Source organism: Apus apus, chromosome 1, assembly GCF_020740795.1.
Source record: "Apus apus isolate bApuApu2 chromosome 1, bApuApu2.pri.cur, whole genome shotgun sequence".
NCBI classification, from domain to species: Eukaryota; Metazoa; Chordata; class Aves; order Apodiformes; family Apodidae; genus Apus; species Apus apus.
In genome coordinates this window covers 148,329,183-148,355,411 of record NC_067282.1, presented here as the reverse complement: position 1 = coordinate 148,355,411, position 26,229 = coordinate 148,329,183, and the positions used below count along the sequence as shown (strand labels likewise).

Below are 26,229 nucleotides of genomic sequence, written 5' to 3'. Positions count from 1 at the left end.
TCTCAAAGCAAGTGAATGTTCTTGCATTACTTTACATCTTCTGGGCATTTAAAAAAAAACAACCTAATTACTGCTTACAGTACCCAGGAGGCAGCATTAAGCTGCAGATATATACCATTTGCAGTAAAAATGTAAGGCCATGTAAAATGCCTTGTTTGATGTTTCAGTTTAAACTCAAAACAGTCCAAATACATTAACAGTTTGAATCAGTCTGAATCTTTATATCAAAACATATGAAACTAATATTGTTATGTGAAACCAAGTAGAAATGTGTAAGGTTTATTGAGTCTTGCTTTGTTGAAATCCAAAAGCCAGAAGAAAGCCAGGTGAGGAATGTACTGTATTTATCAGGTGTCAACCAGAAGAAGCATGCTAGCAGAGGCCATTGTGAAACATTAATTTTGTAACAGTTTAGGTAAAATACTTAAGACCCTCAAGTGCCAAATAATGACTATAGGTTAAGAACTGCACAAAACAACATCATTCTTGTTACCTCCGTTGCAGAAATTGCACAGACACGTGTCGATGGCAGATGCGTGGAGTATCTCTGGCTGCCTTCACCCAGAGTTGCCTCTCTCCAGCTCTAGCCAATGGCAGGATTGGTGGATTATGAAGTGTTTCATATAAATGCTTCATAAGAGAGGTTTATAAATCTCAGTGGCTAAGTCAGTCTGACTACCATCTTCACCCAGCAGCCTGTATTTCTTCAGAACAAAGCCCAGAACTAACAGGAACGTGTGGTCTTTGGGCTCTGTATCACCAGGGAGAAACGATCTTTTCAGACCTGCAGCGGGAATTTTATTTCTGTAGAGGGAAGGGGCAACACAGAACTCCAGATCTTCTCACCCAAGGTTCTGTTGCACGAAATGGTTTATCAGGACCACCATAAGGGTCCTGCGGGACGCTCTCCTTCATCCACCTCAGTGTCTTCATCAGCCCCTTCGATCCCGGCCTTCGTGAGACCCAGGAAGGCAGGCAGAGCCTCGGGGGGACGTGGGGCGTTTCACCCCAAGCGGTGCGGGTGCAGCACCCGCTACAAAACCGACGCCTGCCTCCCGACAGCAGGCCCCTGCCGCTGAGCCGATCGGCGGAGAGGACGGGGAGAAGGACACGGCCGGGGAAGACCACCCTGTCCCCTTCACCCGCTCCTCAGGGCTTCCTTTTCCACAGCTCCGGGAGGAGTAGCCGGCAGCATACACCCCGCGGGCCACAGCGATCCCCCTGGCCGGGGACAGCCCGGGGGGCAGCGTCCCCCCCAGCCCCCCGCGGGACCCCCCGGGCCCCCCGCCGGGCGCTTCAAGAGGCGGGCCGGGCCGGGCCGGGCCGGGCCGGCGGGAGGGAGGGAGGGAGGGAGCGCGCTGGGGGGAAGAGCCGGCGCGCGCGGCGGGGAGGCGGCGCGGAGGGAGGGCAGCCGGGCTGCGGGAAGCGGGGCTCCGCGCTGGGACTGGTTCCTTCGCAGCCATTTTCTGTCCAACCAAACAGCCGATTTGCGGAGGGAGCCAACCAGGGCCGCACTGGAGGTTTGTGCCTGGCTCCGGCCAATGATTGGTAACCGGTTCCACTGCAGGCTCGAATGAAATGTCCGTCTCCCTCCCCGGGCCCCGGCGCTGCTGCTGCTGCTGCCGCCGCGCCGCCGCCGCGGGGACCAGGAAGTGGGGGGCGGCGGCAGCCCCCGGGCCGCTCCGCCGGCCGCTCGCTGCTTTGTGCGGCCGGAGGCGCGGGGGCCGGGCGGGAGAGCGGGGCGGGCGGGGAGGCGGCGCGGGGTCTTGGCAGGGCTGGCGGGGCGGCTGCCCCCGCCAGCCTCCCCTTTGCTCCACGGGGCCGGGCGCGATGAGCTGCCCCCCCCCGCCCCCGTTCCGGCTCCATTTTGTGGCCTAGGCGGGGAAGGGTGAGCGGCCGAGGCGGGAGAGCGGCTGCCCCGCGGCCGTGGCCGGGCCGTGGCCGGCGGTGCGCGGTCATGCGGGGCGCCTGACCCCCCTCCCCGCCTCCGGAGGTGGCGGCGAGGCACCGCAGGACGCTCGGCCGCCCGCCGGGCTGGCCCGCCGGCCGCCGCCCCCCTCCCTCGGCGGCGATGTCCCTCCCGGCCCGCGGGCCGCGCTCGGGCTGCCCCGGGGCCCCTTCTCCCGGCCGGGCGGGCTTTGTGGCGGCCGCGCCTCGCCGTGCGCGGGCGGAGGGGGCTCCGCTCGCTTTTGTTTTTTGCCCGAGCAGCGCGACAACCCGCGGAACCCCCTCCCAGCGCCGCGGGGGCGAGGGGCCGGGGCCCCGTGGCGCTGCTGGCGGGGCCCACCACGCCCACGGCCCCGGGCCGGGCCGGGCAGCGCGGGGAGAGCGTCCCGGCAGCCGCTGTTACTGTTGGGACCGAAATGTTCTTGAAGGTCTGGCGGCGTTTCGTAGGGGTGAAGAGTGTAGGGCGAGGCCCGGGGATGTGAAAGTCCTTGGGTGAGCTGTGCGGGCAGCCCGAGCCGGGAGTGGCGGGGTGGTCTGCGGGAGGGCTCCGGCTGGCAGGTACCGGCGTGCGGCCTCCCCTCCCCGCAGGTACGGGGTGGGGGGGCCCCGTTCTTCTCGGAAATGGCAGCCGAGGTGATTTAACAATAAACTTGCTAAATGAGCGGGGACGCGTTGTCTCGTTCGATTTGAACACGCGGGGTTGCGGTCGAGGCGGTGACTCTCCAGCAGGTCCGTGCTAGCTGGGAGGAGGACGCAAAAGCGCTCTGAGGTTATTTGTGCAGTTGGGAAGGTTACCCCCTTGTGCCCCTGCCCTGGCTGCCGTTGACATCATGGAAGGGCATGACATCAGGAAGGGAGATCGATCGGCCGGCACAGCCGAGCAGCATCGGCAGCTTCTCCCTGACACCCATGGCAGGTAGGAGAGAGCCGGGACTCTGTCGCTCTCAGTGGCCACGCAACTGTTGTGTGTTAAGCAGCTCTTCTTGGGCATGCCTGTGTGTGCCAACCGCTGCTGCCTCCAGAAATTACATAGTTGGTGGATCTGAAGAGCAGTGTTTAGGTTATTCACAGGCAATCATACTGGAAAGTAAAATAGTTGTGTTCCATTTTTCTGCAGCTACTGATACACAGGTTAAAGAAGTCTTCCTGCATTCCATTGTTACTGTAATACTTCAAGCAACAGAAAATCGGTCATCTTCCAGCTTTACCAGTTTCCTAGAGGCTTAACCAAAAAGACTGTTTTGCAAAGAGCTGTCATTTAAAAGTGACCTAGGGGGCTTGCGTTGCTTTTGGGAGGGCAAAATAATTTGTAACAATGACCCAAACCTTTCTAGACAGCAAAGGATGTAGAAATCTAGATTTCAGCCCTTGAGTAGACTCTCTTAGATGTAGTAATCTGCCCGTCTTATTGATAGGTGAAAGTTACTGTGAAGTAAAAAAAAACAACCCTCAGTTGCAGCTTTCTCAAAAGATGAAGCAAATAGTAGTAAAAAGCAAAATGGAAAGAGCCTCTTTGAGCATTATTCACAGTCTGGCTTTAATTGGCTTGCAGGAATGGAGAAATGGTGTTCATGCATAATCATTAGCGTAGTGTTCCTAAACAATAAGCTTAGTGGTTACTTTATTTTTTTCTCTGCATGTGTGGCCTGTGGCATGACAGTTACAATGTTAAGGGAGAATCCATCTAATTCTTTGGGAGACCCAAGATAGTTTAATCTGAGTCATTATTTATGAGGTCTGCATGAGATGCTTGTGAGTCGCTCTGCATAGAGCGAGTGATTATATATGGTCTTGGCTGCTAGCATTTACAGCTATGAAATTATATTTGGAAGTAGTCAAGAATACTGAATATTACTTAATAGACATCCATTCAGACTTTAATAGATAACCTTGTAAGGTGGTAATACTTGCATGAAGAGAGGCAGTGTACAGAAATTGAGTGAAAAAGGTTGTTCAAGATACTGTAAAGATACAAAATGTTAAATAATATGAAACTCTTAAAGTCAGGTATCTTCTTTTGTCCACATTTAAAAAAGGGCTTGTAAGGGTCTTCCTTTGGTGCTTTCAAATGCAAATCTCTAATGTCACTTCACCCTTTACATTTTGCATAGGAAGAAACTTGACTTGAGTACTGACTTTAGCAGTAGAGAAACAGTGTTGGAAATTGATGTTTTAGTGGCAGGATACTTGTAAAGTCCAAAACATATATACACATACTAAACAACATGTAAATAACATCAGTAGAATAAAAGGAACTGTCAGCAAATTTAATAATTTTAGCTGAAAATACTGAGTCTGAACTAGCTTTGTAAAACTCCTGTTGCTTCAGAGGAATAAGCTTCTTGGCACACTTGATATATGTACTACCACAATATAACCAACTTAGGAAAACCTCTAAACCTTATAAAATAAAAAAGCGGGATTTATGGATTGCTGCTTTAATAAACAGTTCAGCTTAGTTTTTCACAAAGAAAAAATATGCTAGAAAAACATTAAAAACTTAATATGGAAAGGTAATATGGGGCTTTCAGTCAGTGTTGCAGGAGAAGGGAAATGCTGCTGCAGGTTGTTCAGCACTGCTGTCCCCTTCCAGCTTCTGCAAAAGCAATGAAACCGCCTCAGTTTCTCTGTTCATCTTGTTTTTTTCTCCTCCAGCCTCTCTCTTTTAGTGCCAAAAAAAGAGAAAGCATGGAAAGTGGGCTTTTCTTGCTTGCTTCATAGCACTGATCCACTCCTACTTGATGTAAAAATGTATGCATTGGTAGTCCACCCATGTATATTGCAGCCAACCATGTTTGTACATCAGGGCTCTTAAGATGAGCCATAAAGTTTGATAATAGGTGTATGTGGAGGGGGAAGGTGGAAAGGTGAAAATGTCCTGTTTGGATTTCATAAGGGAAAGGTTTCCACTCTGTGGTCCAAGGGATGGAGCCTGGTAAAGCCTAGATGCTGTCAGGTCCTCTCAGCATCAGTCTCCTAATGTTATTCTGCTGCAGGGGAAACCACTGAATGTGAGATATTAGAGGAGCCTGAGATGGGGAGAGACAGTGTAGCATCTGTTTGTGTTCTAGGCACATGCTTAGGGGTTTTAGCTTTACATTTTTGTAGATCTGCTGGAATGATGTCCTTTGAATGTGTTTACTCGTCAGTGTTTCTTGCTGCAGGAGACTCTGCTTTGCTGCCAGGTGAGAAATTAGGTTCTCCAAAAGTCATTGAAAAATAAGAAGAAATTAAAATTGTATTTTTCATTTAAAAAAACAATTTCTGTATTTCTATGTAGGAGCAGCAAGTGAGGGTGCAGAAAGCTTTAATAAAGCTTTGTTGTCTCTACTGTTACATACTGCTTTACATTTCTTCTGATAAGGGGTGGTGCAAAATTAGTTTATAATGACTGATGTGCTTAATACCCACAGCTTTAGTTACATCTTCTGTTGTGCTTCTGTGGCAGGGACCTCTGCATGGAAAGTGTACCAAGTGCTTCAGTTCATTGCATTTAATTTTCTGCTGTTGCTCTTGTGGGGTAGCAATTTTGGCAGACACCGTGGATAAATACCATGTGAAGTACTTAAATCACAAGAGGCCCTTGGTTTTGCCTCAAGAGACCGGTTTTGAAATAATTGCCAGATAAATTCTCCATTATGAAGACAAAAGTCTTGTTTTTCTTGCTTCTGTTTTTGCCTTTTATACTGGTCCAAGTTTCAGAGCCATCCTCAGTGCTCATAGGTCTGAGCTTGCATTCTTCGGTTATCAGTTAGTTAGGCCAGTAATACTGCTCTCTTAAGAGAGCTCTTAAGATTAAACAGGATGCAAGATTTACTTTGAGATACTAAGGTTTTATTAATTCAGTATAGGTGTATTCTAGGAATGGTGCAAGTTTTGGGTAGCTGACAGAAACATGGTTTTTTTTAAGTATCCTTCAGAAAATTTTTTTGCCAGATGTCAGTGTAAACCTTTATGTGCATTTACTTGCCTGTTACTGCTGAGTTGGCTTTGCCCTTCATCTGAAATGTTTCCCTTTTAATATATTTCTCAGGTTAATTGCCCTGGACCCATTAATTTGTATATTGATAGTAATATTCTTTTTCATTAGGGATTTAAAAAAACAAACAAAATACCACCACCAGAAAACTTTGTGCTGCTGCTCTGTGTTCAGATGCTTTTTGCAGCATATCACTGAATATTTGGGTTGAGTGTCCTGTACCTACTTGGATTCTCTCGCTTATTGTTGATAAAAATGATATGGTGGTGTGGTCGCTTTAGAGACTGACATGTTGTCACTTCTTACACACTTGCCTCTAAGTCTTGATTCAGTCAGTATGTGTATGCCTGAAGGAGCTTCAGTAGCTTTTGGGGAGCTTCCTAGCACTGAAGGCTAAGGGTAAATTACAACATGCATCAAGTGCTTCTTGCAGATGTGTTGAGTGCAGGCTACTAGACCAACATGCTGGAAGCCCTTCTCTCACGTGCAGTTTGGTAGCCGTGCTGGTGTAGGAGACACTGTCTTGAATCAAAAGCTATTGTGATGTCTGCATGCTGTACCTGCCATGCAGATAGGCTATACAGGTACTTTTCTTTAACTAAGAAAGCTGTAACAGCTCTAGGGCCTAAAGCAAAGTCTGAGAGGAGAGTTTTTGCCTGTCTGGACCCTTTAGGATTAGATCTTCCAGGATTCTGCTTGTTTATGAAATTTAACATCTATTTCCATCCAAAAAAGCAGCTCTTCCTGCCAAATATGCCAGTGTAAGAACTGTTGTCGTATAGTCTCCCAGTCAATGCAGTTACTGTAGGTAGGGTGTTGTTTCTGTTCTACATTGGGCAGCTGCCTTTTTAGAATACCTTGGACACTGAAAGTTTAGTTTGTTTTGTGTTTTTTTTGTTTGCTTCTGTTTTGTTTTGTTGGTTTTTTTTTTAAGGGAGGATTAATTAGCAACAGTGTATTGACAGAGCGTTTTCTCATTTTCTGACCATTGTATTGTGTTGTGTGTATTGCAGACCTTGTGCTGAGCTGATGATCAGATATGTGGTGATTGACTTGAGTTTTGAATATCTGAAATAAAAACCATAACACTTGAACATGTAGCTGTGTCCATTATGCGATGACTAGGATAGCAGTGGCCACATTTTTCAGCAGGGTCATGTCTGTTATCCACCAGGCTTAAAGAAATTGTAGTAGGTGACTAGATGCTGTATTAATTACAGCTGCTATATTCAGATGCCTAGATCTAGACTGAGTTAAATGACAAAACAAAATCCATCTGAAATTCTTTCATCAAACTTATTTAGGTGGGAGTAGTGTGAAGAGATGCATCTTGTTGTCTTGCCGTGAGATCGGCCAAGCAGTGGAAGGGCTCCCAGTGTCTGGGCATGCTCTGTCCATGAAGATCTTCAAGATATGTCTGGATAAAGCCCTGGGTGACCTTATCTGAGCTTGGAGCTGACCCTGCTGTGAGCAGGGGTTGGACTACAGACCTCCCAAGGCCTCTTCGAACCTGAATTATCCTGTGATCCTGGATTAGGACCTGGTTATGCTAAGTGTTATGCAGAAGGGTGTTACACTGACCCTAATACCCTGTCCCAAGGTCATCCTGGCAGCTAAAAACCTTTCTTAAAGTAATACTCACAGAACTTGTTTCAGCTGATGTTAAGCTGCCAGTGCCCATTTTCTTTATCTGAGACAGATCTGCCTTTTTCATTTGCAAGCCTTTTCCTGTCAATTTTGCTAATCACTGTTTTGGATTAATAATATTTATAAGCTTCCACTCAAATTCTCACTAATTGTGAAGTAATACATAGTGTAAGTAGATATGGAAGTGTGCACACAGAAAAGAATAAAAGCAGAGATGGTACCTGGAGGATGCATTCGTTCAATGTGGCCAAAACTGTCTACAGGTGCAGCAGAGATTTAAAAGAGATTCAAGTAGTAATTGTAATTTGAAGGTGTTGCTGGGCTAATGAAAGCAAGATGCTTTCTTAAATAATACTACTGGGTCTTGGCAATAAAGATTGAGCTAGGGTAGCCTGCAGGATGGGTGAGCAGAAGCAACTGAATTAAAACATCACTTCAGAAATTTGAATAATATTGCAATTCTGAAAGAAGGAAACATTTTGAAAGATATGTTTCATAGAAGATTGAACAAGGAGAGGGGAAGATACATCGGGCATTTAAAATAGTACTGAGGCTGAGTAAATGCTTAAAGTTTGTGGAGACCCTAATTCTGAGTTAAATTCCAGTAGGCATGAGAGAGCTGAAACTAAGAACAAGATTGCCAAAAAATCCTAACTTAATTTTGGAGGTAGCTTTTGGGATTTACCAGACTGCAGAGCATCAGTTGCTTCAAATAGCAGAAGGAAAAGTGAGACACAATTCTCTTAATGACGGGTGATGTCAGTTTTGGTGATCTTTACGTGCTAGATGGTGATATCCTTGCATTGTCATTACAGCAAGCTGAGTAAGCAAGCTGCAGACCCTTTGGAAAATTGAAAAGCAGTGTTAAATCTCCCAACAAAGAGTCTGAAAAATGCAGACAAAGCAAATTTATGTGAGTTGGCACATGGAAGGCTAATGCTTAAAATGCTACTCTTTGGGCAGAGCTGCTGCGTAAGAAGTGAAACTGTTTTACAAAAGCCCATCAAAAGGGACCAGCAGTGCTTTAAAAAAAGCTCTGTGTGTAACGTTCTGTACGATTAAGAGGTGGAAAAGTTTTTTTTTTCTCTTAAACAGCTCCTAAGGCTAATTCCAGCTGTTTGTAGTAGTGCCTTGAATGCAGGCAGTGCCCTGGTTACGTGTGCATCTGTGGCCAAGCGTAGCACCGGATGTTGCCTAAAAGTTTGAAAGGAAAACCCAGCCCTGTGACCACAGGCGAAGTGCAGATTAGAGAGAGGTTCAGTTGCTCATATTTCTGGGTAGGTATAAAAATAGCGTATGGTTGCTTCTCCCTCCCTCTCTCTGCCTCTTCAGATTAATGGTTCTGGAAAGAAGGGGGCTGCATGGTCTCATGGGCAATGACCACGCGACACTTTGGGGCAGAGGTTGTTCTCCAAAGACTTAGCTGGTGTAGGTCAGCGAGTGAATCGAGCTGGGTTCTACCTTCTGTTGGGCTGTGTGTACCTTGTTAGTGAGGCTGGCTGCTTGGGTCAGAAACGGCTGGGGTGGGAAGGGGGAAGGATGGGAAGTGCTGGTCCAGAGGAACAATTGCATGAAGTGTAGAATGGGAATGGAAGAGGTAATTTTTCTGCCCAACAGGTCAATAAGCAAATGCTAACAGAGCTGTTTGATGTTGCAAATAGTGAGGAAAATTTGGGGCAAAGGTGAATCAGGCACTATGTGTCTAAATGTGTTAAAAAATACCTTTGGATTTGGATGCCAGTGTTGCAAGAGTTTGCATGTGCTGGGATCCCCTCCTCCCTCCATAATTTTTTTATTGTTTCCTTGCTGCAAAAGAAGCATTATTAAAGCACATGACTGCAAAAGTATCACCTTACATGAAAAAAAAAAAAGGCATTTTGAAGGAATCGGAGCTAAATGTTCTGCAAAAGTTGTGGTTTTTTTTAATATAATAATTTTCAAGACATTTGCAATGGGAAAAAAGTCAAGATTGTGAGACTTGAATTCAAACTTAGATTTGGCACTGCTAAAATAGCACCTTTGAAAGTGTAACTGTTGTCTGCCATTATTTCATGTAAGTGTAAGCTTTCTACTGAGCACCTGATGATAGTGTTTAAGGAAATTCTTTATTCCTGTAAAAAGGCAGCACGTAATGGGGTAATGTAGGTTACATGGGCTGAAGCATTGGATGTTGCAAGGATGCATGTATAGCTGGGTGTTGTGTATGGTGGCAAAATCTGGATGCAAAAGGCAGTGGTATGTTGGGTTGCTGTTTACCTGTGGCAAGTCCTCACTAAAGAGGTACCAACTTCCAAGAGATGTATTCAGAGAGGAGCTGAAGGATGCCCAGAGAAGAGAGGTGGTACAGACGTGACACTAGGAGTGACTGATGCCTCAAGGAGTATGAGGATGCAGAGCTATTGTGCCTCTGATTTAATTTTTGGGGAGGTTTCACAAGAATTTCATTATTTTTACTGTCAGTAAAGCTCATTAATGAGAGAGAGTATACTCAAATGGTAAAATATTTATACTTTGTATAAATTAGTCTCATACTTCTAAAGTGATTAAAGTTCTGTTTTTCATCAGTAGTTGCACTTTCAGTATAACAAACATACCTGAAAGGTTTCATTCTTCTGGTTGTAGATGGATGGTGATAGCTCCACGACGGATGCTTCTCAGTTAGGAATTGCTGGAGATTACATTGGTGGTAGTCACTATGTGATACAGCCTCACGATGGTAAGAAATGTAACAGTAAATACTAGCATTTCTCTGTGTGTCTGTGTATATATATGTATGCATGTATACATGGTTTTCTGCTGTCTTCTGTCAAGCTAAGTATTTGCAATTGTTTTTATACAGTGAGGCATTATGGATACAGTGTTTTTTCTGCAATCTGAAGGTGGAGGTTGGATTTTTCAGTGTTGACGCTGTTGAGTCCTTCAGGGTGATGACAAAAAAAAATTATGTTCTAGAAACAGCTTTTATTTTGATGTGACATTAAAAGTGCTTGGTGTTCAGCAGCTTCATACATTTCTGTGCATAAAGATTATATCAAACACCCATGAAGGTAGTGTGGTGTTAACATCTGTTTTAAAAATAATTTCTACAATGTTAATACACAGTGCTTTTAAAGGACTTCATTCCTCAGTGTAAGATTTTTAATTTAGTTAATTATTGCCTGCTGTCTACCAAATACAATTTCTGTTGACTGTTCTTTATTTCATTAGACACAGAGGACAGCATGAATGATCATGAAGATACAAATGGATCAAAAGAGAGTTTTAGAGAACAAGATATATATCTTCCAATTGCAAATGTGTCAAGGATAATGAAAAATGCCATACCCCAAACAGGAAAGGTAATACCCTTGTCTGGTGAAGAAAGTGTGTTAATGAGTTGTATTCCTTCCTCTGAGTGAAGCTGAGGTGGTAGAACAATATATTTTTCCAAATTATCATGATTTATTGGAGAAAAACCTCCTTAAAGAAGATAAAATCTGAACAGGAGTTGACTGACACAAAGTCCATTTTTCTTAGGTTTCTGAAAGCTTTTAGTAACTGCTGTAATTAGAGTATGCAGAACAGTGCTCTTCATAGGGCTTTCAAGAGCTTTCTTTTTCTAAGATGTATTCTCTGCAATTGTCATAACAGGCCAGACTTGGTGACAATGCTGCATCAGTAAGAATATTTTGGATGCAGTTCTCTTGTATGAAATTTAATCTGCTTTTTGTGCATAAAATTTGGAATACATGAACCATTCTAGATGAAATAAAAATTCAGTCCTCATCCTGAAGAAAAGAGTCTTACATTGCCTGAATCTTGACATATCCAACTGCCAAAATTACTTAAGAAGTCTGTCTTTTACTGTGTAGCAGATAAGGGCAGATATTGAAAAGCTTACTTTATTTCTTACTTCTAAGAACAGACTTCTTAATCCATTCTGCTGAGCTGGTGATTGTATAAGCATATGACTGTTCTACCTGTTTATCTTAAACCTTTGCAGGGCTCCTGTTACTTGCCATTTCTTTATTGTATTCCAATACAATTCCTGCCCCAGTAACATTTCCTCTAGCAAAAGCTTGCTTTTTTCTTTTTTTTTTTTTTTTTCTTTTTTTTTTTTTTTTTTTTTTTTGAGATCACTCCAAATAGAAGCAAGACATAATTTATTTGCATCTGCTTGTACTTTCATAGTGTTCAGGGCTTTCTGGAGATCTGGGTGTTACATTTATATCTTTGCTGCGAAAATCTCCTCACTAGTCCATATTGTCATAAATTTCTAGTGATCAAGATGGGATTTTTGTCAAGAATTTAGCATATGGGATGTCAAGCCGCCTTGAAAAAATCAGGGAGATTTTTGTGAAAAACTGCAAGGGAAGCTGCTGGCTGATGAGTACTTCTGAAAAATCTCACCCTATTTGTCTGAAAATATCAGAGGAACTAGTGAAGATTCTAATGACTGCTTCATTATCTTGGGTTTTTTAAAAATACAAATGGGTTCTTCTCATGTGAAGAATAACCATCTTAATTATTATATGCTTTCAGTTGACTGCCCTCAGCTTCCCAAATAATCATGAGTAATGCTTGCTGTTGTTTTAAGTCAGGTAAATTACTTTTGTCCAGCTGAAAACCATAATCAAACTTACTTATTCTTGCCAAGGGCTTGTGTTTCTTCATTTGAATTCTCATTTGGAAAATTCATACCAGAATATTCAAGCATTAGAGAGGTTTGCTGCTAGGCATATATTTTAGTCCTTGAGTCTGGTCAGGACAAAAATACTTGTCACTGCCGAATCTCTGGAAATGTTCTGCAGTGAGGTTGAAACTGTTGGATCTGTTAAAAGGAAGATGAAAGTGGACCAAGATACTGGAATGCACAGGTTTAAAGGGAAGGCATAGGTAAGCAAAGTAAGCACTACTGAGGTGCATCTATATGTAAAAGCTTGTACAGAACATAGTTACGACTTCAGGTGATCCTGGTGCTTGCTGCTTGAAATAGTAAAACTTAGGTTCTAGTCATGTTGCAGCTGTGCTTACACAGAGCAGTGATGACATCCAGTGGTTCCTTCACATACAGGTGTTGCCTAAATGGTATTGTCAACAGGTTTTGGAATATTTCCTTTATTATCAAGTGTCTTATTTTTTAGTATTTTTTTTTTAATCTTCTTGCATCTTGATTAATTATTTTATGATATTTGTTCCTTGTTAGATTGCTAAGGACGCAAAGGAATGTGTGCAAGAGTGTGTAAGTGAATTCATCAGCTTTATAACATCAGAAGCAAGTGAGAGGTGTCACCAAGAGAAAAGAAAGACCATCAATGGAGAGGATATTCTTTTTGCCATGTCTACCTTGGGGTTTGATAGCTATGTTGAACCTTTGAAGTTGTACCTCCAGAAATTCAGAGAGGTTGGTATATACTTCCGTATTTCCTCATTTATTTAACCTGATTGTGTTTATTCTTAGCTCCCTGTCATTTGTAATTGTACAATGGCTAAGTTGTAGAGTATCTCACAACTATTGTCAGGGACTTTACTCAGCTCTCGTGAGACTCCACCTGGAATACTGTGTCCAGTTCTGGAGCCCCCAACATAAGAAGCACATGGAGCACCTGTGGAAAGTCCAGAGGAGGGCCTTGAAGATGATCAAAGGCCTGGAGCACCTCTCCTATGAAGAAAGGTTGAGAGAGTTGGGGTTGTTCAGCCTGGAAAAGAGAAGACTCTGGGGAGACCTTATAGTGGCCTTCCAGTACTTGAAGGTGACCTACAGGAAAGCTGGGGAGGGACTTTTTACAAAGTCAAGTAGCAATAGGACAAGGAGGAATGGCTTTAAATTGAAGAGGAGAGATTTAGATTAGACATTAGGAAGAAATTCTTAACTGTGAGGGTGGTGAGACACTAGAACAGGTTGCCCAGGGAAGCTGTGGATGCCCTGGAAGTGTTCGAAGCCAGGCTGGATGGGGCTCTGAGCAAGCTGATATACTGGGAGGTGTCCCTGCCCATGGAGGGTGTTTGGAACTAGATGATCTTTAAGGTCACTTCAGCCCAAACCGTTCTATGATTCTATGACTAATGTAATGTTTAAAAGCATTCCGGAGGATATAAAGAGAGAAAGGAGTAAGAAAGCATTTTGATTAAATTTGCTGATTCATAGTAGTTAAAGCTTTCAAATGAATAAATTCTCTAATATATTGCTGGTAGTAAATCATTCTGTTCTTTAAAGGTGCCTGTAAAGAGTACTTAATTCGATCTCTGGGCTCAATCAATAGAACTGTACTAGGCTGCATCCTCTGAGGAAGCAGCCTAATGCCTATTTTTTGTCTGGACTTCAATCTGCAAAAGAAATGTTATTTTTTTCTCATTTCGGAGTTATGATTCACATCAGAGGCTATCTGCTTCAAGGTGGGTTTTTTTAAGTCTATTTTTTTAGCCCATTCCTCAGCTCCCTTTTGATACATATCATGTGCTAGGTATGTGATCCAAGCAGTTTTATCCCTTCTCTAGCTGAATGTTGTTTGGTTTTTTTTCAGCAATTTAAACTTTTTTTTAAAAGAAGTTGCTTCTGCTGGGGTGTTTTGCTCTGATCCCCTCTTCCCCTGCTTCTTATTTAGAGATAGAAGAGAATTATGCTTGCTTGCTTGCTTCTTTACTTTGGTGCTCTTTTACCTCAGAATACCAGATTTAACCAAAGAAATCAAAAGCATTTTTATTCAGTGATCTCATAGTCATGAATGAAGAAGTTGTTCAGGGTTAAAAATAATCTTGGGCGGAAAAAAAGTCTCAAAGCAAATTAATTTATTTTAAATAATTAATATGGTATGGTTGCTTGGTTTTACTGGCCTGAATGAAGCAGGTATGTCTAAATTGGTGATTGTGTAGGTAGAGATGCTTTTCAGACTTTTTGGTCTGCAAACCTGTTTGTCAATTAACAGGGTCAGACTTGCTAGTGATATTTAATTTGCTGACAGCGCTTGAAGCTTCGCCTTTCCTGAAGGTCATTTGCTGTGATAACTGAGTAACAGGAGGTGTAATCTAAAAGTTGGCCTACTGCTGTGTGCCAAGTTTTTCCCATTCTGCGTAGCAGTTGCACATGCTGTCAAAGTGCTGTATGTACTTTAATAAGAAATACAAGTAGTGCCTAACTAGTTTCAGCACTTCTGGAGGAGTCTGAAGTGGGTCTGTGCTGCTATGCTAACGAAATTCTGAAGTGACCATTTTTGCAGATATATATGCTATGGTGGCAAGAGTAATGGGATTGAACTTTAACTGAATGGATTGCATGGTTTTGCTCACCAGCTTTAAACCTCTGTTCCAGCTAGTTCTGTCTTCAGGCTACCATATATAGCCAAGTATTTCTGTTTTGTAGCCTAGTATTTAATCTACATTGAACAGGTGCAGAGAATATTTCTTATACCTATATTATTTTCTTAGGTGTTCTTACGTAATAGCATAGAGCATCAAACTTCATACTTGTAAAGCTGCAAGCAGATGACTGGAGCCTTGGCTTTCTGTGCTGTTATCCTTTCTGGCTGCAGTCCTTCATGTGGGAAGAGAAATCCAGTATCTTGATTTTAAATGTCAGCTCTTGTATATTGATGGCACTTGTGTGTGGTTGGTAAGCAAATGTTGCACATTCTCAGTAGTTTGGAGAGTCTGTGACTTCTTGTGAATGCTTTTAACTGCTCCTTCTGGATTACTGCAGAACTTGAACTTTCTGCAGAAAGCGAAAGCCTTTCTTAGAACTACACAATCCTGTTTGTTTCTGAGGAGTATGGCTGAGATGAAAACCACCCTTTACATATTCTTGTACTATACATGTTCTTAAGTCCCATAGAGTTTTTTAGGTCTTGGATTTCAAACTCCAGCTGCTGCACAGTAACTTTTCTGCGAGTTCCAAACCTTGGCTAGAGCTCCTGGGGTCTTGAAACAATCTCAAGCCAACTGTTCTCTAACGCAAATCCTTTGTTCTTCTCCATTTCTCCAGGCAATGAAAGGAGAAAAGGGAATTGGGGGAACAGTTACAACTGGAGACGGTCTAAGTGAGGAGCTCACAGAGGAAGCATTTAGTAAGTAGTACTTTGTAATTAATTATATTATTATTACTATGGCTTTTCTAAAAACAGCACTTCCTTTAGACATCAGAATGCTTACTTCAGGTATACATCCTGGACTGGCCACATGTTACACCTCCGATCCATTGAGATTCTCATTTGAGATTTCCGGAGGATAACCTGTGCTCATATAAACTCTTCCCAGTCAGTAGAATTTATAGACAGAATGAAGTAATATAGTGATAAATTATGACGCTCTAGTAATAGTTAATGTCAACTGTGGAAGATTTCTAAATGTATACATTAGTGCCAGTATTTTTTCTCTACACTTAAACACAGATTGTAATGAAAGGTGCAAACATTTTTTCTTTTTTTTTTTTTCTTTTTTTTTTTTATTTCCCCAGTAGCTACATATTTAGGCCACATTCGTTCTACTTTCAAGACTGTTGGGGAAAAAGTAAAATAAACTCCACTTGATGACTTGAGGAGCTCGTCTTTGAGAAATGAGCCAGAGCAGAACATCATCTTCGTATAATTCTAAACCATTTAGTATTATATTCAAAAGAATGCACAGAACTTCTGGCAACTAGAAGGTGTAGGGCAAGGAGTATCATTCATTCACTGTGGTTTTTCTTCCTTATACTGTGAATTAAAGTCTGACACTGGGGACATTGCGTTGGTTTTGTTGATGCTGAGTTCTTGTATGTAGTCTTCACTTGGCTTTTAAATGTTATGGGCTGGTAATCTTGAAGATTAAAAGAAGAATTAGGAGGAGCAGCTCTAGACTTACCTACTGACAAGATGTAGTTTTTGAAGTATCTTATAAGTATTGTGTTTCAAAACACTGGTAGACTACTGAACTAGCAGAAATTCGAAGCCTGAGGACTGAATATGTTCTATTCAAGGTCTGAAACATACTATGCTTCCACTATGATGGCTTTGGCTATATAAAACAGTACAGGCTTTTTGGATCTCTCCTAGTCTGGAAGATAAGCTCATAAAACTGGCTGCAAATAAAAAAACTAGACCTAAATATTGCAAGGGGCCTACAGAAAGCTTTATTTTTTATATATTTTAATTTTATGGTTAAAGATTAGGCCATGCAAATAGTAAAGTCTTATCAATACCCACTCATGTTATAGCTCTGTTGGTTCAGAAGTAGTAAGACACTAGCCCAACTTATTTACCTTGGGTATGTTGCTAATAGTTTCTGGATTGCAGCTGTTGGCAGTCTGTCCAGCTTGGAAGCCTGTAAAAATAATGCACAGAAATTGTTCTAAAGTCTTTATTTTGTATATATTCTGCTCTGCACTTGAAGCATTTAAGCTACAGCTCAAGAGTTGAGGGAAAACACAGTTGAAAACTTCTCATTGTGTCTGCATCCAGTATCTTGTTTTGCTTGGGTAAAGAGGCCAATTAATGAAAAGTGTCTCCTCTGGGATGCTCATGCTCCGCTTAGCCTGAGTACAGTGGCCACCAGAAAATGGAATCCAGAAAAAAGGAATCCCTTCACATCTGTGAATCCTCTCTCCCCTTCCCGAGAGGATCATTAAGTCTTGGCAGGATGCAAAGGAGATGTAGTAGTAGAAGGAAAATAAACTTTCTATAAAATAACTGATTGTGTGAAGTGCTGCAGGAATTCCTCTCCATAGGGGCAGCTGTAGAGCGATTCAGAACAATGGTCTTGCTGCAAGAGTAGCAGTAATAGTGGTGCTGCTGTGGCATAGCCCTTGGCTCTTGGTCTTAGCCTAATGCCAGGGTCAGAGGCTTGGCATTAAATTGTGTTTGAATGTGGAGCATGCACATCAAAGTGCAATAAAATTTTGGACCTGCCAGAACCACTTCTCACTGTGATCTTGATGAATCTTTAACTTGAAACTTAAGTATATGAAAGTTACTACAATGTCGGGGGTGGGGGGGGGGGGCGGGGAGAGGCGACGGCAGGTCAAGGAAACCTCAAAGCCCTCCCCAGAGCATCAGCTTTCAGATAAACGCTGTTAGGATAGTACTGTGTTTTGAGAATTTTTTAATGGGTTATCCTCTTACTTATACATAGTAACAGACATTCTTCAGAAAGAAAGAAGCCATGTTTTTCACCTAGCAGATTCTTCTGCTAGAATGACTTAATTTACAACTTAAAAAGAGTTTGCTGCTTTGCTTCCCAGTAGCAGTTGTAACATATTTGCTCTGAATGTTGCAGAGCTCAACTTTACATGTTCCTGTAAAGGTTCGTCTTAGGGCATCACTCCCTGTGTTTTCTCTCCCAAGTCTCAGAAGGACTTTCATTGGCCTCATCTCTCCTCTGTGAAATTCAGAGCTTTTGTGGGTGTCCTGAAGGGCGCACTGAAGTCATCCAGTGTAACATCAGGTTCTGGCAGTGCCTTTTTTTTGTGTCAGTGCCTGTCTCTGTTCATCTTTGCTACCTTCTTTGGGGCTTCCACATTATGGAGTCCCTGATGGATCCTGTTTATAAAGCAGTGCAACATTTTCATGGACTTCCTCATGCAAATGTATGCTCAAGTGTTAACCTTATGTCTAAACAAAACAAACTCTGGATTCTCCAGGTTTCTTGGGATATTGAATACTGGAGACTGCTTTTTCAGTGGTGCAGATGGCAAATTCCACTCCATTTGCCAGTGTCCAGCTGTGTATGTTCTGCTGCAGATATATACAAGGGAAGAGCAAGGTGCTTAGTTTTGGATTATCCACTACAAAATGACATTGAATTTTGTTTCTCAAGTGTTTCTTGATGGGAATAAACTTGTTTCCTTGTAATGCTCTGAAACAAGTTTGTCCATAGGCAGTGTAGAATGGTAGCTGTCAGGAGAGGAAGGGCTCCATAGTCCTGAAGTGGACCACAATTGAAGGTTATTTAATGGTGACAGACACATCAAACAAGGCTCTGTGTATCCTGCAGTTCTCGTCTAACTTTCTCACAATGCTCTTCCTTTCAGCTAACCAGTTGCCAGCAGGCTTAATAACTACAGATGGCCAACAGCAGAATGTTATGGTCTACACGACATCATATCAACAGGTACTGTATCCTGTCCCCTACTCTCCCTTCTGTTGCTAAAATCCAAACGCTAATTCAGCTGCTCTGTTCTGAAAGATGGGAATGAATTTTGTGTAGTCCTTTGGTGGCTGTTGTGCTGTTCCAACACTGTGACAATTCAAGTCTGCTAGCAGCAGTGCTGTTGCAGAAAAGGTGCATTTGAATATGAGCTTGCATTTTCTTTCTCTAGCTGTCTGGTGTTCAACAAATTCAGTTCTCATGATTTGAAGAAGACTTTGGATCTGGGAACGTAAGATGGAAAAGCTGTGCAACTCTAACGAAGAGGCAGTTTTAATGACTGGTGAAGAGATTTATCTCTTTGTATATTAAATAGCTGTAATGTAGCTACCTGAAGCTTGACTAACTGAGGTGTGAGTTCTGACTCAAATCTTTTTCATGATGATTTTAAAAACAAAATTGGATTTTAAAGGTATTAAAGTATTTTTGTTTTGTACAAGAGTTTGTTGCTCTGTATAACTCCTGTATGCATTGTATATTGCAATTTATTACTGTCAGAGATTTGTAGACAGTTTCTTATTTTCATATTGAATCATGTTACTTTTGTAATTCAGGTAAACAGCTGGGTTAATTCATGTTTACCCTTTGAATAAAATTGTAAGGGTAAAGTTCACTTTTGAATGCAAGTTGCCTTTATTATAAAGATTGAGTTGGTCTTGGTTATGTAACTTGTCTTGCATGACAACCTCAACTAACTTTACATGTCAGCATATTTATTGAAATTTTGAAAGGGACTTTTTCCTCATGAAACTAGCAGCTCAGAAGAATTGCTGCAACAGTTTTGTTGTGTTTTTTTTTAATGTAACCAGAATTAAAAGTTAATCAAAAACAACCAATGCTCTACTACATTTAGAGACTTAGAGCTTATCAACAGTGTTGATGAAAAGATGAACTGTGTGCGATGCAGGTCTTCATTTCATTATTTTAAGTTGCATTATCTCTCCTTAGACTTACATTGATATATTTAAGGTAGTCTTTGTGCTACTGAAATAACTCTTCCTTTTTAGATATGGTTTTTAGAATCCAAAACTTAGACTTTTGGGGTGTTGGGGGACACGTGGATTTTATAGTCCTTGTGGTAAAAGATCTCATTTTAACTTTTTACAGAAATGTTTTAAGGTTTCTTGTGGGACTGTGGGAACTCAACTGTGTTAGTGACTTTCTGTGTACAGGCTGCGTGTGTGAGTGTGTGAATGACTGAAACTTCAAGAAGTGATACAAATCTGAAATGGAGGACAGACTTCTATCTTGCTGTCTCTTTCCTGGTTTTGCAATAAACTCTACCTATATAATGTAGTTCTGTATATTTAGTGAGCTGTTCTTAGTAACATTGCTGGTTCTTTAAAAACTGGGTGGGTAATTTTGTTAGATGCAATGTCTTAGCCTGTTAGGATGGGGGGGTGGGGTGGTTTTAGTAATATATCTTATTCATACTGAATTTTGGGACCTTTGGTATTTTTACTGTTTGCAGTGGACTGAAATGTAATATAATAACTATCTTTTCATATACTTGTCATTAATTTAGGAAAACACACCTTGAATCTGTTACCATGTAATTTCTTTCTGGTTTTGTCTTTTTTCTTTTTTTTTTTTTCTTAAAGAAAAAGTAGCAGTTTGATACTGGGAGAATACTTTAAAATAAGACATCCCAGAAACCTGAAATAGCTAGTTCTTTGTTAAACAAAACTTTTATGTATGTTCAGATTTAAACAGTGTTTCTTACAAATCAGCATCATGCTGGCAGAGCCTCTGGAGGCAATCCAGTGTATTCTGTGGTGATGGGGGCAGAAGTGCTGGGTTTTGTGGCAGTCTGTCATTCTTCAGCAGCTATGACCGAACAAATGGAGTTTTTCATTAAATGTACAAATGAATAACACAATCACTACATGAGCCCCTGCTGTTTGTATTCTGTTTATTTCAGGCCGTCATATCCTGTTCTTGATGTTCCCAGATTTGCCATGGAAAAAGCTGTGATCGCAGCTAAGGAGAAGCTAGGAGAGATTGTGGGCAGTTGGATGTGCAGAAATGGGGCTGAGGTCATCAGCCACACTTGCTTGAAACCAGCTACATTTTTCAGTCTGCTGTCTCTTCTGTGAGTTTAGGCTAAAGTGCTTTGAGTTTGTTGTTTAGACACTATCATGTGTGCAAAGGAGCTGATACTGCTTTGTTTTTCTTTTTTCTTATTCTTTCTTCTTCCTGCCACCCCCCTTGAGGTCCAGGGACAAAACTGCCATCACCTTGCCCATTCACTTCCTGGAAACACACATGTAGAAGTAATAGTACAACACTTTGATCTCTTTCTGAAACCATTCACGTAATACATTTTGCAGGATACTGTAGCACTTGTAAAACAAATATTGTCTGAGGAAATACTTGCCTAATTTACAGTAGCAGAAGCACAACTGCTGTGGAAGCTTTTTCTTGTTTAACAACTGATCTGTGTTCTCACCTTTCTGTTTGTAAGTACTCAAAGTTTAAAAGTCACTTAGACCCAAACCAGGAGTGACCAGGTCCCATCTGCTTCTACAAAACTGCTGCCTTTGGTTCTCTGAGTGTTTAGTTTGAACTAACATAACCCCAAACTGAGCTTAAGACAGTTGTGGCAGCCTATGCTAAAACTTGGAGAAAGGCTTCTTGAAATTGCAGTGATGCCTGGAGATCTTTCTCCAAGCACAGTGACTGTTTTTAGGTGTCTTTCCATGATGCAAGCAAATTTTACTACACCACTTTTTTTATGAACTTGTGTGACTTGATTATTCTGATCTTTCTTTACAGAGTACTCATGGTGTCTTTAAAAGCAGAACTAATTTGTCTAGGTATGAGAAAAGCTAATTTAGATGGCATTCTTCTACATCCCATTTTCATTGCAGGCTTAATGGGAGCAGAGGTTCTGCCTTTACCAGTCTTGCTGATGTACATAGGCATCTTTACTGTTTTATTTACTCCTCTCTTCTTCTGATCTCTACTGACACTAAAATCTGTGACTGGCTGGTGTAGCCAGAAACAGAGGGAGTCTTGGCATGAGGTGGTACATCCTAAATATCTACTGACCCATGCATATCTGCCTGCAGCTAAAAATTAGTCTGATTTATGGAGGCTGTACTTTAAATTAGCTGTCTTCTTTGAACCACGCCCTTGATACATTGTGAATCAGTTGAGTAGATGGTCCCTATTGCAGAGTCAAGATGATGCTCATTAGCATGTTGTAAGCACATATAGGTGGTTTCTCCCTTGTCTTTGGCAGGAGACGAAGCATATGGGCAATTGCATATGCACAGGGGATTGCTCAATGCAAAGCAACATGGAGAGCCAAGGGCTCATTTTTTGCCCAGCACCTTGTTGTCATGATAAAAGCTGGCAGCAGCCCTGCTTACAGCTACAAAATTATTCATTTTGCAGAGCTCTGAATGTGATTAATGTTCTAGTTAAGTCACGTAGACTCACTGCTTCTGTTATATTTACAGTGATAAGACAACCTGCTTTTAAGTCACTGCACTCCCAAATGGTGCAGGCTAGATTTTTTCAGTTTTCATTTGTACTGAGTAAAGCAGAAGAAAGGAAGTTTTTCACTTAAATTTGAAGTGAATTTTCTTACATTCCTAGATGAAAAGAACCCAACCCTGTATGTACATTCTAAGATGATAATGCTATAGGGAAAGTATTTTATATAGGGCCTAAGCAGTCCTACAGGAAGTAAAATATTGCTAATGTGGACAATGGCTACTCTTATATTCATAGTGGTTTGGTGAAAAGAGCAGTGTTGGAAGGATGAAGTTTGGCTGTGGTACAGTTTAAAACGTGCCTAGTTGAAACCATGGACCAATTGCTCCTCTTTGAAAATAAGAGATGTTTTTCTGGTACAATCATTCACAATTATACCCTTTAAAAAGCTGAAAAAATCTACTTAAGCAACTGAATATTGATCTGTTTACCTATTGATTTGTGAAATTGGCATGATAATGGACTGTGATGTCACCTCTGTCCCTCAGTATGTAAAAATTTAATGGGAAGCTGTCTAGAAACAGTGCCAGTTCAGCTTGTGCTGACATCCAAGGCCAGATGCTCTTGGGAGTGAGGGCAGTTTGCTCCTATGCACAATAGTTTCCAAATTGATGTCAGCTGCACTCTCTTTATTAAATTGCAGTCTCCAAGCATGGCTGTGGAGGCGGGGAGAGAGGTGAGGCAGTGCACAGTGGCTCAGAGAGAGCTGGCTATGCTGGTTTAGGAAATCTTCTAGGCAGCTTTCCAGGGCAATTTCCTGGAATATTACTGCAGCACACAGGGCCAGAGGAGCCATTTATCATGAGCAACAGCACCTGATATGTTTTTTGTATGAAAGAAAACTATTGAGGGTTTAAATCTGCTGGGCAGAGGAGCGTCCTTCAGGTTCCTAATCTAATTTGTGTGTGAATAATACTTGCCTGCACAGCACCAGAGATGGCAGCTGACTTGTAGGACAGAGGTGCCCAAAAGGGCTTGGTTTCTGGCTAACAAACTGCAGTGATTGGTGCCTCAGTGCTTGCTTCCTGAAGGCACAGTAACCCCAACCTTTTGCAAACTAAGTTTTAGCTGCAGCTTACTTCTGGTGAGGATCAACACAGGTATTTGGTCCCGTTAGTGGTGCAGACCCCTTTTCTCCAGCAGTCACTGCACACAGGGTGAGTTCTCCATGCCCTTGGGGTTACAGTGACTGAAGTGCTTTCCTTCTTGCTCCAAAACTGTTGTCACAGTGCATCTTCAGTGTGCACAATAAAGAACCGAAAAGGGTGGTTTACATATTAAAGCACTTCTCTGCTCTGGTACTCAGCATGAGACAGGGGCATGGACCTAGCCACTGGTGGTAGCTTGCCCAGGGACAACAACAGCAGAGAACTAATTTATTAGATGTATTTGCTTCAGATGTGTCTTTGGTATGGAAGAAATGAGGCAAACCTACAGAAGAGCCTTTTTTAAATCAACAAAATAATTCAGTAAATAAGGGCAGGGAATCTGTTTGAAATTACATTACTGTGATGGGGAGAGTATCTCTCAAGAAACGGATACAGTAATAAAAGGAAATTCCAACAGCACGCCTAAGATTCCCAGTCCAGACATAAATGCTGTGTCACTTGAAATACAACTGCAGCTAAAACATGGTCCCCATGTTTCATGAAACATCAAATTAGGAGGCATATATACTATTTTTACTCCTTTAAGCACCCTATGTGAAGACAAAGAGTTGATCCCATGAGAGCTTATCTTCCATCACTGGTGAGAAGAGCACAGCAAAGATAAAAGGCTCTGGGACACACAGGTTTGTGGCTGCAGTGTCTGACTCTTCAGCCCTGGCCATGAAATCCAAACCCACCTGCATGCCTGAGCTCACTGTGTAATGTAACATGCCGGGAAAAGCAACCTGGTGAGCAGGAGGCTGCCTGGAGCCAGCCAGTAGGAAGATCTAAGCACGTGGGGATAAGGGATCCAAAATCTCACCTCTAGCCAGCTGGAAAGCAGCTGAAATAGGCTCTGTCACTTTGGGATGGGAATGGGAAGACTGTGGGGCCCAGGGAGTGCTGCTCTTTATTCAAAACCATCAGCAACAGCCACATTTTACAAGCTGAAACTCATCCAAAGTGTCTCCTGAGTGGGTGCAGGGAGATCAAGTACTGTACACACCAGAAAAAGAAATATCGACAATAACTTGCCATTTTGGTTTGTCTGGCTTGACAGCTGTGTTTTTTCAGATGGCTCAGCTGCACCTTTCTACAGCAACTTTATCTTCCTAACCTTCTAATAGCTGCAAAAATACAAGAAACTGATCTCAGTAACTAATTGTTGAATAGTAAATACATATATAGTCTGGTTTTATATGCAAACATTTGTGCTGTAATGTAAGTAGGTGACACCTCCATCTTTTAAATTGAAATTTCAAGTCTTTTTTTTCAAGACAGTCGTTTCAAAGAGTTACTCCCAGGCTCTGAACATTTTACTTCCAGAGCAGACAGCATATAATGTCAACATACGTATGTCTCCTCCCCACAGCTCAGGCAGACTGTAATGAAGAAATAATTACAAAACTGCTATGAAAAAGAAAAATGTGGGGTGCTTCTTAATGCTGCTCAAAGTTACAAGCTACTACTTGTACCTAGTAACTTTTTGTTAAAGGAGACTTATCAACACTGCATGTAAGAGACGGATGTTTATCCTAAAAGGCAGTTAATAGTCGCTGGCAAAAACCATTTAAATGAGACTGCAAACAAAAAAAGAGGATGCAAACAAAACCAAGAACTGGTGGCTTTGAATCTCCTACAACAGCACATACCCACTGTGCCTCTTTTAAGAATCACTTGGAAACAATTGTATATTGATAACTTCCATGTGTGGTTAACGGTGTTTTATAGTTTCATTGGCTACAGAAATAACTCTGAACACTACATACCATTTGGCACACATTGAAAGGCTTCATGCCTTTGTCTCTTTGAAGATACCATATCTGAGCCTTAATTTTCATTTTAAGGAGCTGCTGTACCAACTTAGCAATTACATCATATATTAAAAGCAGATGCTTGTGAGAGGCAAGAACCTCCTCAGTAAAATAATGACAGCAAACCAAACCCGGCCCCGACTTGGAAGGGTTTTGGGGTTTTTGTTATTGGCAGGGCTGTAAATTCAAGAAGTAATGTGAAGTACTCGAGGCTTTTAAAGGATTTTAGGAACAGATCAAGGAGCTACTTACTGAGTCCTTTTTAGATGCCAGAATTTCAGGACCTAATGTTAAGCATATATGGACAGAGTTAGACAAACAGATCCAATAGCTCACAGAGATCTCTTGGGCCTTCCTCCCATCACAGCTGTCCTCTTACCCCCTCTCCCAACCCATGCAGCCCAGCCCTTTCCTTTCTTTTGCTCTGCTGCTTCTGCCTCTTTGCTGAGCTGATGAGCCCAGCAGAGCAAACTCATACTGTCTCATATAATCTCAAATTATCTCAAATTAAGCTGGGTACCTAAAACACATCAGCATCCTGCTGTCTCGTGCCTTCCAGGCATGAGTCTCCTGTTAATTGTTCTTTTTCTCTGTGCAGCAATTCCCACTACTGTCAATAGCAACATGGCCAAACGAGGGCTTCTGTGCTCGACTGGGGAGTGTGTGGGCAAGGAAAGCAAGGGAGAAGGGGCAGAGGGGCTGTCTCTCTGGTACCAAGCCACACAGTCCTGGGCATCCATGCTGTCTGCAGCCAGGGCATCCCCCCAGACCCAGTCTGGGTGGGGTGGGGGGGCAGCATTTGCCAGAGTGTTTCTACTCAGGTTCCACTACTGTCCCTTGGTTCGGGGAAGACGGGAGGATTCAGCCTTACAGGTCCTGCTGTATCACGTGTCCTCAGGGCCTGGCAACACGGCTGGGTTTGGGTGATGATTTTTATCAAAGTGGTATCTCCCAAACCAGGCCTGGATAAGGCCACAGAAAGGGTCTGCTGGTGCAGGAGAGAAATCCTCTGGCTGAGGCCCGACATTGTGCATTCACGCTGGGATCCAGCTGCATGCCCAGCCTACACCGACCTGCCCCACAGCACACCATGGGGATT

The 26,229-nt window shown here is 42.3% G+C and overlaps 2 protein-coding genes across 7 annotated transcripts in view; one reads left to right on the top strand and one right to left on the bottom strand.

The window, feature by feature from the left end:
• TXNRD1 (thioredoxin reductase 1) overlaps positions 1–1,188 on the bottom strand; it is a 52,923-nt gene extending 51,735 nt beyond the window's left edge. Inside the window, exon 1 of one of the 2 annotated variants that reach the window (XM_051614308.1) lies at positions 494–1,188. The gene's annotated coding sequence lies outside the window, so the exon portion shown is untranslated. The remainder of the gene's footprint in view (positions 1–493) is intronic. The other variant, XM_051614326.1, reaches the window with a different exon arrangement.
• A 208-nt stretch (positions 1,189–1,396) lies between these two features.
• Positions 1,397–20,557, top strand: NFYB (nuclear transcription factor Y subunit beta). Of its 5 annotated transcripts, none has more exons than XM_051629739.1 (7): positions 1,397–1,520; positions 10,196–10,289; positions 10,781–10,911; positions 12,759–12,956; positions 15,531–15,612; positions 18,552–18,631; positions 18,840–20,557. In XM_051629739.1, exons 2-7 carry the CDS (start codon positions 10,196–10,198, stop codon positions 18,870–18,872), a joined length of 618 nt encoding a protein of 205 aa, XP_051485699.1. In that variant the 5' UTR covers positions 1,397–1,520; the 3' UTR covers positions 18,873–20,557. The 5 variants fall into 5 exon arrangements, with proteins under 5 accessions (XP_051485699.1, XP_051485707.1, XP_051485715.1 ...); XM_051629747.1 differs by lacking the exon at positions 1,397–1,520 and adding an exon at positions 2,366–2,375; XM_051629755.1 differs by lacking the exon at positions 1,397–1,520 and adding an exon at positions 5,096–5,132.
• Positions 20,558–26,229: the final 5,672 nt, after the last annotated feature.

Excerpts from the sequence above, each read along its gene's own strand:
- NFYB (XM_051629719.1), top strand. The coding sequence starts at position 8,761 with ATGTTGCCTAAAAGTTTGAAAGGAAAACCCAGCCCTGTGACCACAGGC. Across the intron at positions 8,851-10,195 it reads TCAGTTGCTCATATTTCTGG|ATGGATGGTGATAGCTCCAC; the intron begins GTAGGTATAAAA and ends TTCTGGTTGTAG. Across the intron at positions 15,613-18,551 it reads GCTCACAGAGGAAGCATTTA|CTAACCAGTTGCCAGCAGGC; the intron begins GTAAGTAGTACT and ends TCTTCCTTTCAG.